The sequence below is a fragment of the Taudactylus pleione genome, unplaced genomic scaffold (genome assembly GCF_031769625.1).
Source record: "Taudactylus pleione unplaced genomic scaffold, aTauple2 ptg000216l, whole genome shotgun sequence".
Classification (NCBI taxonomy): Eukaryota; Metazoa; Chordata; class Amphibia; order Anura; family Myobatrachidae; genus Taudactylus; species Taudactylus pleione.
In genome coordinates this window covers 5,254,135-5,273,956 of record NW_028284618.1, presented here as the reverse complement: position 1 = coordinate 5,273,956, position 19,822 = coordinate 5,254,135, and the positions used below count along the sequence as shown (strand labels likewise).

The 19,822-nt window shown below is 42.2% G+C and overlaps 1 protein-coding gene across 3 annotated transcripts in view; it reads left to right on the top strand.

Annotated features, from left to right (window-relative positions):
• The window catches only part of STAM (signal transducing adaptor molecule), a 67,018-nt gene extending 49,235 nt beyond the window's left edge, over positions 1–17,783 (top strand). For 2 of the 3 annotated variants that reach the window (XM_088478606.1, XM_088478605.1), the window contains exons 5-14: positions 1,226–1,372; positions 2,307–2,397; positions 4,000–4,186; positions 7,481–7,575; positions 9,158–9,246; positions 9,539–9,626; positions 10,326–10,380; positions 11,473–11,626; positions 11,794–11,966; positions 17,483–17,783. In XM_088478606.1, coding sequence (XP_088334732.1) covers positions 1,226–1,372; positions 2,307–2,397; positions 4,000–4,186; positions 7,481–7,575; positions 9,158–9,246; positions 9,539–9,626; positions 10,326–10,380; positions 11,473–11,626; positions 11,794–11,966; positions 17,483–17,693 — 1,290 coding nt within the window. In that variant the 3' untranslated portion in view covers positions 17,694–17,783. Of the gene's footprint in view, positions 1–1,225; positions 1,373–2,306; positions 2,398–3,999; positions 4,187–7,480; positions 7,576–9,157; positions 9,247–9,538; positions 9,627–10,325; positions 10,381–11,472; positions 11,627–11,793; positions 11,972–17,482 lie in introns of all 3 variants that reach the window. The other variant, XM_088478607.1, reaches the window with a different exon arrangement.
• The last annotated feature ends 2,039 nt before the right edge of the window (positions 17,784–19,822 follow it).

The following is a 19,822-nucleotide window of genomic DNA, read 5'->3' as shown; positions in this document are numbered from 1 at the left end:
CGGTAAATGTGTTCCCTGTGCCTCCACTTAATATGACACCTCCAGCACCAGTCGCTGATCATAGACCACCTTTCCCATTGAGATTTTGCAGCAGTGGACTACCTGTCCAAATGCTGCAGTAATTAGACCGTTTGGAAGAAATTGTACATTTGTGGGTAATGGTGTGGGTCCTACACTATCCGGGCCCCTTACATGTGTACTGGCTGTTGGTTCGATAACCTCTCCCTGCAGGCAGAAGAACAGTAGGTGTTAGAGTCTGGAGAAATTGATGCCTGCATGTAATGATGTGCAGGCCTCAGGTAATGCGTGGGGCTTAATTTCATCCAGTTAACTTAGGACCGCCTGCCCAAGATTCACATTGGAATCCAGCTGCCATACCTGGCATAACCTGGGTTGAAGAGTGGACCTTGAAGTACATCTGCAGCCTTCATTTTTTACATGCAGACCAACATTGGAGACCATGGCATATGAAAATGTGCTTGGAGGAGATTAGTAACTGTCAGTGCAGGTGCAGTGTGACAGTTGATCTTCCGACTCACTGCTCTTCCGTTGGAGCTCTGCCTGCCCCCCACTGGTACTTATCAGCCTGTGCCTTCAGATCAGAGACTTACTTGGTGGGACCATGTAGACCTCCATGGCCCTGACAAACTTCAAACATAGACAAAAACCTAATCCTGGTCAAACTACACCACCATGCCAAATTTGATGGAGCTAGGTACAAAACTCTGGCTGTGCATTAAGGACAAACAGACAGACGCGCACACACTTTCTCGCTTATATAGATGTGGCATTGATTCAGAACATACCTGATGTCGTTTTTTTTTTTTTTAATCTTAATTGTTATTAACATATCCATCTTGGTCTGACCACAGGAGCGCACACTGCAAATTATATTTTTCTTTTTCTTGGGAAATTTCAAGATTATGTGTAAACACAACAGAATTTAGCACCGTGTCATAATGGTATAAAAAACGGAGTCTACAGAAATTGAAGCCGGGATCTCATCACTAGCTCTTATGGTATGCGAGAGAGCAATGTATGTGCTCCCACATGAAATCAACAGTGAAAGTGTTTTCTAGGTATTTTGTGCTAGTTGCCAGTGCAAGGCTTCCCTGTCTCACTTATGTGTATGTAACGAAGGCAAAGCCACTGCCATAATTAGGGTGTGGTTTAGAATGATGAACTATTGTTATGCTATAGATGTTTGTGTTTCCTCTATCTACAGGGTCACCCAAAAGTCTGCGAAAAGCTAAAAGCGCTGATGGTGGAATGGGCTGAAGAATTCAAGACTGATCCACAACTTAGTCTAATTTCAGCCATGATAAAGAACCTGAAGGAGCAAGGAGTAAACTTTCCAGCGATTGGATCTCAGGTATGGGGGGACGTCATGCCCTATAGCCAGCTGGTCTGTGCCTGTTGTGGTAAAACACAGAGGTTAATGAATTGAGCGGTGTGTGCAGGACTTTCTAAATCATTTTGAGAGAATGCGGTAGATAAATGATAACTACTCGAGTTATGTTGCTATGGGCAACATAACCACTTGTCCTCTTTAGAAGGTTTGATAAATCTCAACTCAAAGTGGTTCCACTCATCAATAAAGGACAAAAATTGCATAATCAGATCACAGCTTAAAAGTGTAATAAGGAACTGAGGGCCTGCTTCAGCAAGCAACGCAATTTCTAATTTGCACGCAATCGGTCGGTTAATTTGTACTGCGCATGCGTATGTATCGCAGTGCCTGAACTGGCAATTGTGATGGGAACTGCGTCTGCAGAGGCTACACAGACTCAGAGCAGAGTGATTGACAGGAAGTGCCGCTTGTGGGTGCTGACGGGGGGGGTGTGGTCGGGCGAACGCAGGTGTACCAGTGCGTCTCAACGCCGTTGCAGGGGTGTGCATAAATTAGCCACTGCGCTACCAGATGCAGCCTGAGGTCTCATAGCGTGCGCTGAAGTAAACAATTTCTGAGTGAGGTCTGACCTGCCTTATATGTGTGTATGGGTCCGATGTTACTGATTAATTCGCTATGCTGCCCAAGTATACGGATGTGAGTAAGGGGAAGTGGGCGTCCTTATGTTGGGCTGTGATCGCAATGCGATTGCAGACGTTTGCATTTCACCGCTGATATTAGCAACTGCGTAGCGCACGTAGTTGCAGAATAACGACCCTTGCTGAACCAGGCCCTGGGTGTTACCACCTTGGTTCCATACATATTTAGTAATAGTAATATCTCCCCAGGAGGTAACTCAGCACCCCCTAGACAGCACTGAATGCCTTGGTAATGATACAGTTTTTCTTTGTCACAGGCAGCAGAACAAGCTAAAGCCAGCCCAGCACTGGTCACCAAGGACCCAGGCACAGCAGCCACTAAGAAGGAGGAGGAGGATCTCGCTAAGGGCAAGTGCCATGATGTGCTGTATACATGACACGTGATGTTACAAGAATAAGATGCTACAATCCATTTTAATAACCCAATTAACACACATCACCCTAAATAATTAATTTATTTCACTCCGCTCAAGCTCCAGGACAAAGCGTAGAAACTGCGGGCGAACAGAGCGTACACAAACCGAATGCATCTATACTTGCCACTGAAGGGTCCATAACTGGGCTGTTTGCAGATGGACCTTTTGCACCAGGGATAGGGCTCAGTGCAACTGCGCACTGATAATGAAGACAATGTAGAAATAGGGGCGGTCTGGAAGCAAAGACGCGCACAGTTCTGCATACGAGCGAATATGCGCATGAAGTTCCGTTCACGCAATGTGGGGCGCATACGGCCAACTTGCGTTCAACTCTGTATAATCCCCTTAGTATTAAAATCACAAAGGTACAAGATGGCTGGACTGGGGAAGGGGTTGCATATTACACAATCCGTTTTTGTTTTTTTTTATCAGTTATTTTTTCAATATTAATCCCTCTGCCATAAGCAAACGTTTCTCCATGGATTATGTTAAATAAAAGTTGACTCTGTGCAAAAATGTTTACAATACTTTAATTTTATGTTAAAAAAACCCCAAAAGACAACTAGTTTCTGATTGGTTCCAACGGTTTACAGCCCCTCTGTGTTCCCGTGGATACCGTATCTGTGACAATCACCCCTTTTAAGTAATATTGTCAGTGAATCATTTCAAATATTGGTCACATTAAATACAATATTGGTCAAATTCAATTAGCTGCTCTTCGGCATCTTCATGCGGGATGTCTCAGGAGGCTGATCCTGTTCAGATAAGGTCTCATTGTTGTACAGCCTGTGGATGTTACCTATATGCCAGCAGAGACAACATGGAGCCCTCTGTTGCTACATCAACTACTAGCCCGCAACCATTGGCAGCATTAGCAGCGAGACCCCTGTTGTACTCTGCAACTGTTATTGCACTGTGAATCTGGCCTCTGCATGTAGAAGCAGGTGAGATGAGGGAAGGTGACAGGCAGGGCCGGCCCTCTGAGGCTAGTCCCACGAGTTGTCTCAAAACGTAAGACATTTTAGTAATACGCCTTGGGTCGTTAATCTAGTCCACAGTCGTGGCCTACTTGTAGCTTCAAAAGCATTGAGTGACGGAGCGGTTTGTCCATGTAGCACAGGGAAATCCCATTAGCAATCAGCTAGTGCTCTTACTGCTATTGCATCACTCATCTATTCTGTTACCTAACATCATTTGCAGAGTAAGGCAGCTTGTGCTGCAGGTCTCCAGGTTTTGTGCATACCCCTATGCTGGGACTTGGTGCTCTAAGCTCTACTCTAATTGTAGAAATCAGGATGACTTACATGTGAACTAATAATACAACAAATGCATTTCTCCATAGTCATCATTTCTTGTGCCGCAAATTAATAAAACCAACCCATCTGCCAATGGCTGGACATAATTTGTCAGTATCCTTGTAATTTACAGTAGGATTCGCATGATCCCTTTTATTAGTTGCAGAGCAATCTGCCACTGCAGCGATATTTACTTAGCATTGTCTGGCTGTACTCATGTCTCTCCTCTTATGTTGCAGCTATTGAATTATCGCTAAAAGAACAGAAACCGCAAAGTACAGTGTCCGGTCTGTACCCGAGTACCGGCTTCTTAACCAATCACAAGTCGGAGGGGAGGAAGGTGCAGGCCATCTATGACTTTGAAGCTGCTGAGGATAATGAGCTGACGTTTAAAGCTGGAGAAATTGTCACAGTGCTGGATGACAGGTGGGTCCAGGATCACAATCACACAGACACTATGCACTATATTTCCAGGATGAGACATAGAGGATGGGATCCCCAGGGCCTGGAAGTCTCTCCAAGTTTTGGGGAGTCATAAATTTAGGGCCCGTAGTTATGACTGCTTTCAGGGCTCGGTAATAAACGCTGAGTTCCGCCTGTATTCCGAATCGGCCGCATCGTTTCGAACGCGGTGAAAGCAGTCGTCGTTGTCGGCTCTCTGCATCCCTATCTTTGTGGCAAGAGACTCGACTGAAAGAGAATAGCTCTCTGCATGCGCTCACCTCCCAATAGCCCGTAATTCCATCAACATAGAACGCCCTGTTGCCGCCCAGTAAGTACCCACTCAGACAAAAATGAAGATAAGACTGAGGTCCATTCAGCTCTAAATCACCCAGAATTGCTCTAAGTTTTATGCACGCCACAAGCTGAGGAATTCAACATGCGGCTCGACAGCTGTTGTGGAATTACCCATATCAGCATCCGCTTCCACCTTTTTAGAATGCCCTAATAGGGAAACTCTGGCAGAGCATGCTGGGGAGTGTAGTCCCACAGCAGCTGGGAGGCAGCATGTTAAATAACCCTGCTATAAGTCATCCTCAGTCTGCCAAAGATACATGTGCAGATAGAATTGCATGGAACTCCTTGTGATTTCACCTGCACCTCCACATCAACCGTTCCTGTATACTGTCTATTCCAGTTATAGTCATTGGGTTACGAGTGCTCTTTATATATAAGCACTCCTTCCTTTGTCATTGCTACATGGATCTATCTGGTGGAGTATCAAGGTCGCAACTCTTCCCTGCCTCATAGATGAGGGCTATTCCCCTTAAGTTCAAAATCATTTAAGGCAATAACCCTATAGCTAATATCAATATAGTTTGGTGCAGGAACGTTCCCTGACTGTCCCAGGTATATTAGAAGTTGCGATGAGTTCCGTGGCCATATAAAGTGTATATTAATGCTGCAATGCAGGTCAGAGAAGTCTGAGGTCAGTTGGTGTCTGTATCATTACAGTAAGTGTTACATTATTATTGTAATACACAAGCTTCACTGAAGTGTTACTGTGCCTGTTATTTGCGGGAGTCTATACATAGATCAGCTTCGCTTTTGTGTTAGCTAAATATACATACAAATGGAATTCATTTACAAGGAAGCCTTTGGTGTTTTGTGTCAGAAACCGAAACCCACCTATTGCTATTTCTCTTTTAATTTCTTGTACTGCAGCACCAATCTTACATTGCCTGTTCCTCCTTTGTCAGTGCGGTACACACCTAGTACTAGTGACATGTCCTATAGATGTATATGGTACTTCCTGTGGTACGTTCCCCTTCCTCTGATTTATAGACATAAGTCAGACAGACCCAGGGGCCAATGGTACAGGAAATGCCATAGTATATTAACATTCCTCCTGGAGGGCGCTGTGCTTTTTATGCAATGCTGTGTAGAAGCTCTATCCTATCTCTCGTCATTTAATGGGTATATTTCATATGTAGATGTTGCAGATGCAGAATGCAATGTGCACAGGCACGATGATCATAGGGATCGATGTCTGTGGCTATAGTTAAGGCTTCCCGAATACAATTGTGTAATAATAAATCTATTATTTGACTACTATACACATATGATTGGTTCTTTGTGTTTGTCTTCACGTTGGCTTTATATAATTTTTTTCCCATTGTTTTACGACAGTCCCGGTTTGGAGAGTGAGATATTTTTTTTGTAGACAATCGGAGGTCATGAATGGTCTCACACTCGGTCCTCAAGGCACCATAACAGTCCAGGTTTTATGGATAGCCATGTTTGAACACAGGTGACTTAATTAGTATCTCTTTCTTTTGATTTAACCATCTGTGCTCAGCCATGGATATCCCTAAAACATGGACTGTTAGTGCCTTGAGGACAGAGTTTTGGAACCTCTGGTTTAAAGTAAACTTCATTTAGCTTTTTGAGGAGTAAAATAGATGGAGGTGTGTGTATGTATATATATCTATATCCAATGATGTGTCCTCATACATCTAGGTTTAGGGCTCCCGGGGGGGACTTAGGGTTAGGCACTGCCCCTGGGAGGTTAGGGTCAGGCTAGGGGAAGGGGGGGTTAGGCTTAGGCACCCCCGACCCCCCCCCCCCCACGGGGGACTTCGGTTTTGGCGGCAGGGAAGGGGGGGGTTAGGTTTAGGCACTTAGAGGGGGGATTAGTGTTAGGCACTTAGAGGGGGGATTAGGGTTAGGCACTTAGAGGAGGGATTAGGGTTAGGCACTTAGAGGGAGGATTAGGGTTAGGCACTTAGAGGGAGGATTAGGGTTAGGCACTTAGAGGGGGGATTAGGGTTAGGCATTTAGAGGAGGGATTAGGGTTAGGCACTTAGAGGGAGGATTAGGGTTAGGCACTTAGAGGGGGGATTAGGGTTAGGCACTTGGGCGAGAGGTTAGGGTTAGGCACCCCTAAGGGAGGGTTAGGGGGTAGAATAGGTTAGTTTATACTTACCTTCCGACGATCGGGATTTCCACCTGTGTCAGGCTGCCGCTGCTGGGTGAATCATACTGAGTGTGTGTGTGTGTGTACAGTATGTGTATATATGACAATGTTAATCTCTCACACATAATAATAAAAAGTGGTGCTCTAAATGGGCTGTTTAACTGGTGGTTTGTAGAAAGCAATGTCACAGAGGCTCTGTACACTAAGTTTATATATAAATGTATATCTTCTTAAACCCATTAGAAAAATAAATAATATGGAAAAGCTTTGAAAATGGAGATCACCAAGGCTGTACTCCATGCAGATTTTCCTCTGTGTTCTCCATTTAAGCTTTTCTGCATTATTTATTTTTCTAATGGGCTTAAGAAGATCTGGCCGGTGCTGCAGCTATTTGTACTGTCTGAACCCTCCCCCCCAGCTGCTATTTTAAAGTGTAACTGTTATACAGAACCGGCAACGTCTGGCGAGTTGCTGGATACAGCCGTCATCAGGGTTAGGGTTAGCGGAATGATAGCTATATGAGTTCCGTAGGTGGTACTGCAGCTGTAACCAGATCGGTGACCGACACTATGAATCCGTGCAAAGAAACAATGTATACGAGTTTACCACTTTGCAGAGCTTCCTGATAAAGGCACATACATATTATTAGAGGTAAAGTACTGATCTACAACTGGAGGCTGGAATGGTTTATTGAACATATAGGATGTGCTTTCTTCCTACTGTACCCATAAGTGGGAATATATGAATATAGTGTTGCACTGTTCACACCAATAGTATTTAACACTGTGTGCGCTTCATTCCAGTGATCCAAACTGGTGGAAAGGGGAGACAAATGAAGGAATTGGTTTATTTCCTTCCAATTTTGTCACGGCTGACCTCACGGCGGAGCCAGAGATGAGTAAGTAATGTTTTATTATCATATCATATTATATAACATTATTCCAAAGCTTCGTATTACCGAACATGTCTGTTGTTGTCCCGTCCTACTGCCGAGCGGAATCTGGTGTAGAAGGTTCGATAACCCTTTGGGCCGATTAATTTTTATTATTCACACGATTGCGTTTTGTGTGTGTCCTCAATGCTTTCTGAAAGTTCATTGATATTTCATCAAATAAACCAAATATAATGTGTACATGTAATGTAATTGGCCTAGGTCGCCGATTTCCATTCATTTTTTAAACTCATTTGTATTCTTAGAGCTTACAGTGTGCACCTGCTCCTCCCCCCCCCCCCCCCCCTCTCCTTTTTGCTGTAGGTCCGTGGTTGGATTGGGTGAGAATTGGACAAGAGTGCACCCAGCTTCACATGGTCACAGTTGCGATGCATTTGGGCCCATGTGGAGTAGTGGTCATTGCTGCTTGAGATATGCAGCAGACATGTACATACGTTAGAAACATCTGGTTATATAAAAAGGATTTTTCCAGTAGTGGAAAATGTATGAATAGTTTGCAAATCATTATGAAGTGGAACCGTCTATTAGGAGGAGGGGTAAAGGTCTCACTGGCATTACCTTACATGTATTAAAGTGTCTATGTAGTAAGCTTTGGAGAGAAATAAAGTGAACAGAGATTAAGTACCAACCAGCTACTTATACAGACTGTGTTTAAAAAATGGCAGTTAGGAGCTGATTGGTTGGTACTTTTTTTCCGTCCACTTTATCTTTCTCGAAGGCTTAGTACATAGACTCCTCAGGGATCTATTTACTAAGCCTTGGATGGAGATCAAGTGGACGAAAAAAAAAATACCAACCAATCAGCTCCTAACTGCCATTTTTCAAACCACAGCCTGTGACATTGCAGTTAGGAGCTGAATGGCTGGTACTTTATCTCCATCCAAGGCTTAGTAAATAGATCACAGTGTTTTAAAGGCTATTACGGTGCATGTAAAAGTGTCTGACAATGGAACCCATTGCCTCCAATGTCTGCATACCCACTTTCATTTTTTCCAGCACTGGGTGCATTGTGTGTCCATTTTCTGGGCACTCATTTTGCTACATCAAATGCAACTTGTTTGCTCCCAAAAAAAAGTTTTCATGTGAGTGAAATAATTATTATTATCCTTATTAGGAGTTAGTATAATTAGTGCCTGGGACAAGCTGTGTGTTAGTAGTAATACAGACCAATCTGTTGACTTTTTAGAGGGTAGAATAATTTTGACAGCCTTATAATGCACCCTAGACACATAGGTAACTATCTGCTGCAGTTCAAAAAAAGAGCTATTGCCAACCTCACCTGAACATATACAATAAACTCAATAACTGCACTGTTCTAGAATCTGGGAAAGTATTTATCAGGGCAGTTATTTTGTTTCTTTTATATGTTATGTGCTGTGCTATGCCGTTCCATTTTATACCAATTGCTGTCAGTGGGGAGAACGATCATTTTCTTGAGCGGATGTGAAATAGAGAAACAATCAGTGACTGTGACGATGATCAGAGGATACTGTAAGGTTTATGTGACTGCTCTAATGGTGTATTTCAGTGAAGACCGAAAAGAAAACAGTCCAATTTAATGATGAAGTGCAAGTAGAGACAATAGAACCTGAGCCGGAACCCGTGTATATCGATGAGGTAAAAATACTTCTGGTTATATGGCTATATTGTATGTGTATGACAGTATATATCTTACACAAATATGTATATATATATGTACCTGTTCTCCCCTTTCAGCAGGTTTAGGGTGCAGAAAGCGCTTTGCAATAGGAAGTCAGGAATTTGTAGGGAACCAGTAGCTTTGTGCACAATGAAGGCCCATCCTCATATAAATCCAGCTCTGACGAGTGTCATTAATGGCTGTACACATATATTTGCATGGCATGCGCGTTTCCTGGACCCACCATTTGTTTTATTCATCTTTCCACAGGATAAAATGAATCAGTTACTACACATGCTGCAAAGTGCAGATCCCACCGATGGGCTTCCAGACCCAGCAGATTTACTTCATCTTGAAGGTGAGATTAAATAAGATTAATGCTCTAGATGTTTCTTGCATTGCTAAAGGACCTTTTTCCCTCTGGGAGTATAATTTTTCCTAACCACTCCCCTCATCCACCTTTCACAGACTAGTACATTGGTAGGTATCTTACCCCTTGGGTCCTCACTGTTGGTGATGCGGCTTTTTCATATGTTGCGTGGAAGCTTCTTCAGAGATTTAGCTTCTGATTGGGCAAGTTCCATGACTGTCCAATCAGCTGTCTACTAGTCCAGGGGGAATTGAGGTGTTTTGTTTTGTATCCACTTCCTACCATAGTTTTAACACCTAGGGGTCTATTTACTAAGCAGTGTTAGGAGAAGTGAAAAGTGATGAGGTGGCAGCCAATCAGCTCCCAACTGTCATTTTTCAAACAGCCTGTGAGATGAATGTTGGGAGCTGATTGGCTGGCACCTTATCACTTTCTTATCACTTTTCACTCTGTCTCCTAACACTGCTTAGTAAATAGACCCCCTAGATTTTAATGCTCGACCAAACACTTGTCACCTTTTCTGACATGTGGACCATACTTTTTTCAATCAAATTGGCTGATTATGGTGTGTTTGTGACTTGCTAGTAGACAGTGTTTGTGTGTTTTGTATTTACATTGATATGATTTTATTTTTAGATGGTTTATACTGTACTTTGTGCTTACTCACTGTGTGTGTTTACTTGCCAGCTGCTTGCCACCAGATGGGGCCAATGATTGATGAAAAACTTGAAGATATTGACAGGTTTGTGTCCTAGTTGATCAAAAAGAAAATTTTGGTACATCGAGATGCGGGATGAAAGCGAAACAAAGATGGAAATGCCGTCAAAGGCAAAATGTAAGGGTTCTGGGTGTAAAAACGGCTATCACGTCACGGCTTCCAGCGTTGCCATGGTATTAGCCAATGGTTTAGTGGTCTTTAAACGGCAGAATGGCAGCCATTCTGTGGGCGGTGCCTATAGTCCCTGTGTGCGTTAGTGATGTCACTGCTCCTAGTGAATTTGTAGTCTGTATTATAGTGTCAGCCTGATGTTAGTAAGTCTTTGTGGATTGTTCAGCGGCATTTTCTAGACCCAATACCAAGTGATTTGATAAGTTGTATTCTGGTACTTCAGTGATGTTTCTAATAAGTACATAGGTTGCATTCTTGTGCCACAGATTGGTAATGAGTTGAGAGGTTGCATTCTTGCGCCACAGTTTTGTAATGAGTTGATAGGTTGCATGTTTGCACTTATAATATAGCAATAATTCTAGATCTGTCCAACTCAGTCAGGACCATAGGTGCATTTGTTACATGTGGCTTTTAGGACTGAGCCTGATGCAGTTTCATTCCTTGTTACGCACTCATACCCCTTTTACACCTAAGTGCCGGGTCTGTCTCAGGATTTGGAACATGGTTCCAAACTGGGTCAGACCCGGGACAGACCGCTTTCACACTGTGGCGTCGTTCACACTGCACCCCCGTGTGCAGTGGAACGTTTCTGCCGGTGCTTGGAGATGACATCATCTTTAAGCACCAGGAAATCTAGATCTTCCCATGCTGTAAACAGGATATGTGTCGGACGACACGGGTTACCCGTTTACACTGCAGGGTTACACGGGTCGTTTCCGCGTTAAACCCTGCAAGCTACCAGGGTTGGATTGCTGGGTCACTCGACCTGGGAATCCAACCCTGGTCCCTTTTTTACACCGAGAAGCAGCCCGGCTGAACGCAGCAGTAACCCGGCTTTTAGGTGCGGTGTAAATGGGGTATCAGTCACCTTTCTTTCTTAAAGCCAAGAAAACATTTTATTTATTCTTTTCTCAGTAATCAAACTTGTAACCGCTTGTTTTTCAGGAAGCACTCCGAACTTTCAGAATTAAATGTCAAAGTCATGGAGGCACTGTCTCTATATACAAAGTTAATGAATGAAGACCCCATGTATTCCATGTATGCAAAGATGCAGAACCAGCAGTACTACATGCCGCCAGCAGGGGGCCCTCCGCAGCAGGTATTTATTCCGTCATTCTCGTACTTCTGCAATGTCCTGTAGTCAGAGGGGTGCATCTAGTGCTTGTATTATTGTGCTGCTTATCATGCAGGAAGGAGCTTGTCAGCATCTTTATAAGGTTGTTTTTCATTGATTTCCTGTTTCTTTATTTATTGTCTCCATTTCAGACATATCAAGGACAACATCCGAATGCCACCTATCTTGTTAGCGGAAATACACAGATGGGCCACATCCAGACTTACCCAATTCCTTCAGAGCAGATACCCCCTCTAAATCAGACAACTGCCCCTCATCCTGCAGCCTCGGAACACCCCAGCCAGTCACCTCAAGCTTCCTATAAGTAATGTGAATATTTTTTTTTGTACTTTTAAGTGGTATGGTACCTAGAACATCAGGATGCTAGGAGATTCATCACCTTTATACAGAGATTGAAGCTCTTTAGGTTATGGATACATTAGTGGTATGTGTACTGCAATGTAAGCGGATGAAAGGTATGCTGTATAATTCTCTATGCCCCAAATTCAATAAAAATAACTAATGAATAAATCCCACAGCTATTAGCGACAATAGGGAAAGAGCTAAATTGGAAAAGCATAACATATTTGTTTTTCTTGCTGGAACTTTTGTGGTACGGCACCAATAATCTGCAATGTGTACAGAGCAGACCTGCTACTGGCAGACTGCAAACCAATCGCTCAGACTTGGTGATGACTCTTCTGAGTTGGCATCTGCAGAATGTTGACACGTTAAATGACTACATTCTGCACGGACTGGAGGGTTAGGCAGTAGGGGAAAGGTTGAGGTTAGCAATACTCACCACCAGAAGCCGCGTGGATCCGTCAGAAGACACAAGGATGTCACAGTCAGACCTGGAAGACACTGCTGGAGTTGTCGGAACCACTAAGGGGTCTATTTACTAAGCAGTGTTAGGAGACAGAGTGAAAAGTGATAAGGTGCCAGCCAATCAGCTCCTAACTGCCATCTCACAGGCTGTGTTTGAAAAATGACAGTTGGAAGCTGATTGGCTGGCACCTTATCACTTTCACTCTGTCTCCTAAAGGGGGGCATCCACTACACGATTTTAGCAGGAGATTGAACGATAACGACGTCGTTATCTATTCAATCGTTTATAAATCATGCAGTGTTTGGTCGTTAACGATCAATGATGCGCGCTCCCGCTGGTCGTTTGATCGTCTCGTCAGTCGACCGAACATGCAGGTCAATTTCACTTGATCTATTAAAGATAGTTTGCAAATCGTTTGCAAATCGTTCAGCCTGAAAGATAAAATTTCAAGGGAAAAAAATCAAGGGAAAATTGTTTAGAGATTGGACAGGGAGTAGATCATCTAGTGGATGTGCCCCTTAACACTGCTTAGTAAATAGACCCCTAAACCAGGTGGTAAGTCACCACTAGACCACCAGGGATGTTTTTTGTCGATATTCTAATTTCATCAGTGTTAACATGATGTATGTTGACTATGTCAATGTCATGCTAAGCGTGTCGACATTATGAATGTCTACATGAGGTATGTCGACAAAATATGCTACACCCATTTATAATTATTCTATCCATTAAAATCTCTCTGGTGTGATTGCGGTATTCTCACATTTCATTTTTGGATGTAGATCTCAATGTAAGATTTTTTTTTTTATATTATTATTATTATTATTATTATTATTATTATTATTATAATTTCGCATTTATAAGGTACCAGAAGGGTTCCGATACACTGTACAAAGACATGAAACATACAAGATTACAGATGTGTCCCCATACACTATTGCTGCAGTCACGCCAAACAGCTCTTCTGAGCGCGCCAGGCCCCCTGCGACTCCGCTTGTGGCGATCTCTTTTTTGGGTTTTTTTTGCACTAAAATGTGTGCAACTAAGACGCACCCTCCTGGGGACACTTGTGAATCTGTGTACATCTGAGTCTTTATACAAAGTGCTACGATGCAGCAGCCGTGACTCCCTTGTGCTTCATTTGCTGACTCAATCGTACACAGATATACAAGTGCCGCATATCAAATGTAGAGCTGTGCTGTTCTGTTTTACTCGGGTATGTTCGGATCTCAAAAACGGCATCATATTGGCTATCCGGCTGTCACGTGTTTTGGATAGCCAATTCGGGAAATCCGAACTTGCGATACTTTGGCGATAAGAACCGAGTAAAACCCAACCTGCACATCTCTAATCAAATGACTTGGTGCAGTTTCCTGTTGCGTCTTAGTTGTTCACATATTGAGGCAATGTGTATGAATAAACATCTACACATGTACAAGGGGAACAATTTAGACAGATACAGAAACGTTCACATAATAATGCAAATTACAAAACGGAAAGAGAAAGTGCCCTGCTCACAAGAGCTTACATTCTACTGTGCAGAGCTCTTATCTTATATACAAAACTTCTCCAACAATTAAATTATTTGTATTGCACAGAAGCTGTACGGTGTGCATAAATGCCTTACAGATAGATCAACATATATTGCAGGATTAGTCCCGCACTGCAAGCCATGTCTCATAGTCTATAGAAACCACACATTTTCCATAGCAGAACAGTGGTTTTAGCCCGTGACCTGTTCCATTATGTGAGCTACATCCAATGCCTGTAATTACAGGTGTCTCCTCACTCACCTATACTCCTATTACGGCAAAGGGCCCATTTTGCGCCAGGGAAAAAAATTACCAAGCAGCGCCAAGCGTCCCGTCGTTCTATATTTCCTCAGAATTTGCGTCTTTTTTTTTGCACAGCTAATGCGATAAAAGCACAAAGTACAGATACCTTGTACAACACTAGTGGATTTGCATGCTATAGCGACAAGAATGCTATTCTGAGAAAAAAGGCAAGAGGCCTGGGACTCCTATGACTGAGTCGTGCCATGCATCCCTCTTTGTGCATTTACACTGCCTGTATACTACAATCCTGTTTAAATAAGAGAAAAGTATCTTATTTGTGCAATTTTGTTATAAATTTGGTGACTTATTTTGTACACCTTTGCTGCTCCAAAGTGCAGTCCCATTGGTTTAAATTAGGGATGTGCAGGCTTGGATTAGTTCGGACTTTCCCGCCAAATTCAGATTTTTCCTGCCAAAAAGAGACAAAGCGTCATCTTTTATGGACAAACATCATCATTCCTGGACAAAAGTCCATGAAAGATGATGTTTTGCCTCTTTCTGAGACCCGATCTTTGGCGGGAAAAATCTGAATTTGGCGGGAAAATCCGAACTAATCTGAGCCTGCACATCCCTAGTTTAATACAATTTTTTTTATGTCTACAATCCTGTTTGAGTCCAGCTGCGATGCGAAAAATATCATGCACCTCGCTCCGTTTAGCGCAAAAACGCTAAGTGAATACGGACATGTCTGTAGAATTTGGAATCAAATGAACTCCTGGAAGCCAGATCAGCTTTTTTTTTTTTTTTTCTTGTAAAATACTTTCCAGTTACTGAATAGTAGGAATAGGGGCATGGATTTTGGGGTGAGCGAGGTCAGTGATAATTATACTAGCTTCAGGTTTCCTGAAGAGCTTCTGTTACACACGGAGCAACTGAGCAGCAGCCGTGTCCATTTCCTGTGGAATGCAGAGGAACTGGTGTCTAATGACATTTTTGTAGCTTTCCTGTGGATAGCTTTGTATTTGTAGATAAACAATCGATCGTTAAGTATTTAATCCTTCCTCAAGATAACTGATAGATACAGTGTTTAGACAGCGAGGGTGACTCAGAGGAAGCTCCATAGAACATCAGTCTTCAGAGCTTCTTCCTTAAGGTCAGTAGCATAAAATAGAGGAAAGCCACTAATGTTACCTAAGTACATTCCTCAAGTAATCAGCAATAGTCACTGACTGGCTATTGTGACCAAAACGTCCAAAAGCCATTACAACATTGGTCCAGTTCCAAGTATATCGGTTATACTTGCATAGTACCATTTGTTATATGAAATGGCCACCACAAAGGTTGCGTTCTTGTTGAGTGCCTAGGCTAGTCCTAGGAGCTGACATTCACCTACTTTATTCTTTGGAATAGAAAGGACTATTGCTTTTTATTCTTCCTGCCACTAGTTAAAACTGCTGATGCAACCATCATATGTCGCATGATTAGTGCAACAGTTGTGATTTTGAGGGTGTTCTATCGTGCTCCTACCGAAACGCGTTAATACCATCGTAATTCTACTGGACGCGCATGATTGTGTGTATTACAATGAGGAGAGGCTGCTATACGTACAGTATGAAATATCATACGTGGGCACTGATATTACAGAGCCCACCCTCATATTGTTAAAGTAACATTAAAAAAGTTTCACCAGGTAACGATTTCAGCTCAGCAGAGCACCGCTTAGATGTGACCTTGTATTTTTGGCTAAGAAGACGTATTCAGCAAATAATTGTATTTTAAAATAAATCTGATATAAAATGGATTTGCCACTTACAGTGGAAGCAGCCACTTATGGGGTGGATGCAGAGAACAACGTGTGCCCGATTGTGGCGCGTATCTTGCGTGTCTTCGCTCTACGCGTGCTGTGTAGTCGCGCATATTCAGGTACTGGAGAGTACAGAGTTGTGCACATTGTGACACACGTCATAGAGGGCGCTTCATTGGGATTCCGTGTTATGTATAGGGTTCAGCAGCGTGGATCAGCCGGTTATCAGATGGAACTCTTGCCCCAAGTATAGGCAGGGACGAGCGCCCTCATGATGATGACTTTAAAACACTGCGCACAGCTCTGCATAGGAGCTGCCATACACATTTATTTCCATACAGGCAGTGCAGGCGCTATTACGGCATCAGGCCCCTGTGGAACACAGACTATCCATTCACTAGTTATCTAACTTAAATATCTCTAAATTTGTAATAGTTAAAATTTTAAATAAAAAAAAAAAATATAAAGTCTAGTTACGGCTATGATTATTATATATATAATAATCATAGCCGTAACTAGACTTTTTGGTGCCCTGTGCCAGAGAGAGAGCATTTCCCCCCCATTTTTTAAATAGGGACATAAGAGAGTGCACCTCATGGGGAAGGACCAGGGAAGAGATGGGGGCGGCCAGGAGATGCTGGGGATAAAAGAAGAGGAAGCTACAAGTAAGAATGATAATAAACAGGAAAATTGACAGGCCCAAACAGCGCCCCCTGCCCTGCGGTGCCCTGTGCCATGGCACTGGTCGTACTGTCCTAGTTACTGCCCTGTATTTAATATTCGTAATGTTTCTCCTTCATATAAATAGTTTTTTTTTTTTGTATTTTAATACACATATATATCGATCACTTATATTATTGTATTACTACCTGCAAACAGCAGATGGCAGATAATGAGCGAGCACATCTATTGGACAGAACACAATCAAACATTTACATATATAGTTAACGGTTTAAAACCTGTTCCTCCATATGTATAGATTTTGCTTTGAATGGCTTTGTATCTAATTCATGTTTAAATGTTACTTTAAAGGATTATCATTTGTGGCAAATATTTACAGACTATGGTTCTTCTATGTAACCTGTGGCTTACCTGCTGCTGGGATGTTTTGGCATGGTGTCGGCCTCATGGCATGCTGGGACATGTAGTTCAACAATGGATTGTGAGCAACAAGTGTCCTATTTCTAATCTTATTAAACTGCGATCGGATAAATCCTAATCCTCGGGTAAAGATGGCAGTTTTAAGAGACGTGAATGCCTTAATAGGGTGTGCAAGACATAAAGAAGGTCCTTCCCAAAATATACATCCAATATAAGGGAAGACTTCCTCCATTGATTAAGTTGCACATTCTCTTTCTGCAATATATTTGAGCGGATAGCCAGCGAGGAGATGTGGCCGGTTTCTTAACCTTTTATTTAATTCTATTTTTCAGAACCACAGTAGTTGGCTCCACTACAGGAAGCGTATATGTCAACCCAGCTCCAGGATATAGCGTGAATGCTGCCGCCGTAGATCTTACTATTTATCAGACTGGTACAAACATGTCCCAGCTCCCCAGCTATACACTAACCTCTTCATCCATCTCGCCACCTGCGGCCAACCAAGATCAACAACAGAGTTACTCCCAGAAAGCTCTACTATAGATCCTATAATCCTGGACTTTATATATTAGCTGTAGCACCTATATAATACCTGTAATGTGACCACTTCCATTATTAAACCTTGCCTTTTAATTTCTTTGTCCATTAGCCAGCTATTTTTTTAAGCAAAGACCTAGGTTGCACTGATCTTTATCCAGTTTAAACTTTGTACAATACACTACAGGAAACTTACTGGAGTTTGCACCAGGCTCAGTTAGGAGACTTTTCTGAAATTGTCGTTGCACAAACGTGGTGGACAGTGACGTGTCATGGTGTTTTTTTTTTCATGGTGACCAAGTTGCACTTAATAGTGACATTTTATGTAAATGACAACCTATAATCCACATGTAGCAACAGATTTCCAGGTCGTGTTAGCGTTGTGTCTTCTGTGCGCGATTATAACGAACGGCTGATCCTTTGAATAATTGAGATCTTCAATCAAGTTGCAGCATAACTTAGTTTGTGCTCATATTATTTACATCTTTGAACAGTGCAGTGATATTTGGGTGTATAGCTGCCTACACAGGGTAGCCATTTTGTGGAGTTATTAGTTGTGAGACTTGGACCTTTCTATATATAACGAAGGAGCTAGTTACATCAATGAGGCATGAGACATTGCTTCGGTGACTGATGAGGTCGAGCTGCCAATTCCCTATTATAGGTAACAATTAGTGTTTATTCTAGCACCCTGCACCTTTCACAACCTGTAGCAGTTCCTCTCTCCTGCCTGGAGTGTCACATTGTAATCTGGTGCTTCTAGCACACCCTGGTCTGTATCAGCAGTTTGTTGCATCATCTGAGTGTGCTAGAAGCACCAGATCAGAGAGCAACACCCCAGGCAGGAAAGAGGAACTGCACGGGTTGTGACAGATGCAGGGTGCTAGAATGAACACTAGGTAACATACGTATCTTGAAAAAGACTAATTATGGTCCTTTTTGTTTTGTTTTTTTCATATAACACATTTTGGGGCACCAGGTTAGACGTTTTACACCTCAAAGTAAGTTTGGGTAAAAATGAAACTTTGTTGGAATTAACAATATGCATCAGTATAGTTAGGCTATGGTATATATATATATAAATATATTTTTAACGCTTTTAAGACGAATAAAAAGGGATAATTGAAAACATTTTTTTTTTCAGGTCCTCATTTTATAATAAGTGCAGTTTTTTTTTTTATTTTCTCTTGGAATCTGTCTTTTTTTTATGGCTACATTTGTACATAACTATAATACACTTGTATAGAAATGTTTAGTATATAAGTTATTTTGTTCCTTGAGTTTAATCCAGTCTTCATGTTATTGCCAGCATCCGTTTTGTTTCCTGTATTTTTTATTGTCGCTTGAAGTCATCAAACACGGTTGTCCGTAATAAGACTATAACACAACAAGCATGAATAGTGTGATCATCTGCTGTGGGTTATTTTGTTATAATTGGTGAGTAGTGATGTCATCTGATGTAATTCGTAGTGACATCAAATGAGTAATACATAACACTGCAACAACTCGCATATTATACGGAATAATATATTTCCAATTGTAGTTTATAGCTGTGGTGGACATCCTAGGGGTCTTTTTTTTTTTTTTTTTTTTCAGGGTTACCCGGTTGTCAGCTATGCAATATATTCTATAGGGACCTGCCTCTTTTGGGGCTCAGAGCAGTGGCACACTGACACTTGGGAGTCACAGCTGGAAAAGAGGTTGAGCATCTACCTCTCCTGAAAACTGGAAATTAAATGTAGCTAGTTTTAACCTTCTAGTAAAGTGTAATTCCGCCAAGCATAGGTAAATGTATGAGCGTTTTATGCTAAGCTTTTGGGCAGATTAGAGGCAAAACCTAAGGCATTGTGTCCTCCACCGCTTCACCTGCTCTTTCGTGCGTTCCTGCGATATACATACATCTAGGGTTAGAGCGCTTTGAAGTTCATACCTCTACCGTGAAGACCTTTTATAATCTTAAGTAAATGATACATACTTCTATACACTACAAGCCCTGGCATCTTTTGAACAATGCATTATATCATGATGCCTAATGTCACTATTTTTTTTGTATGTCCGTTCCAGAGTGCACAGTTTATTCAGTCGCATAATAGTATAATGCACGTGCCAAGTACTGGTATCGTGCCAAATTGTAA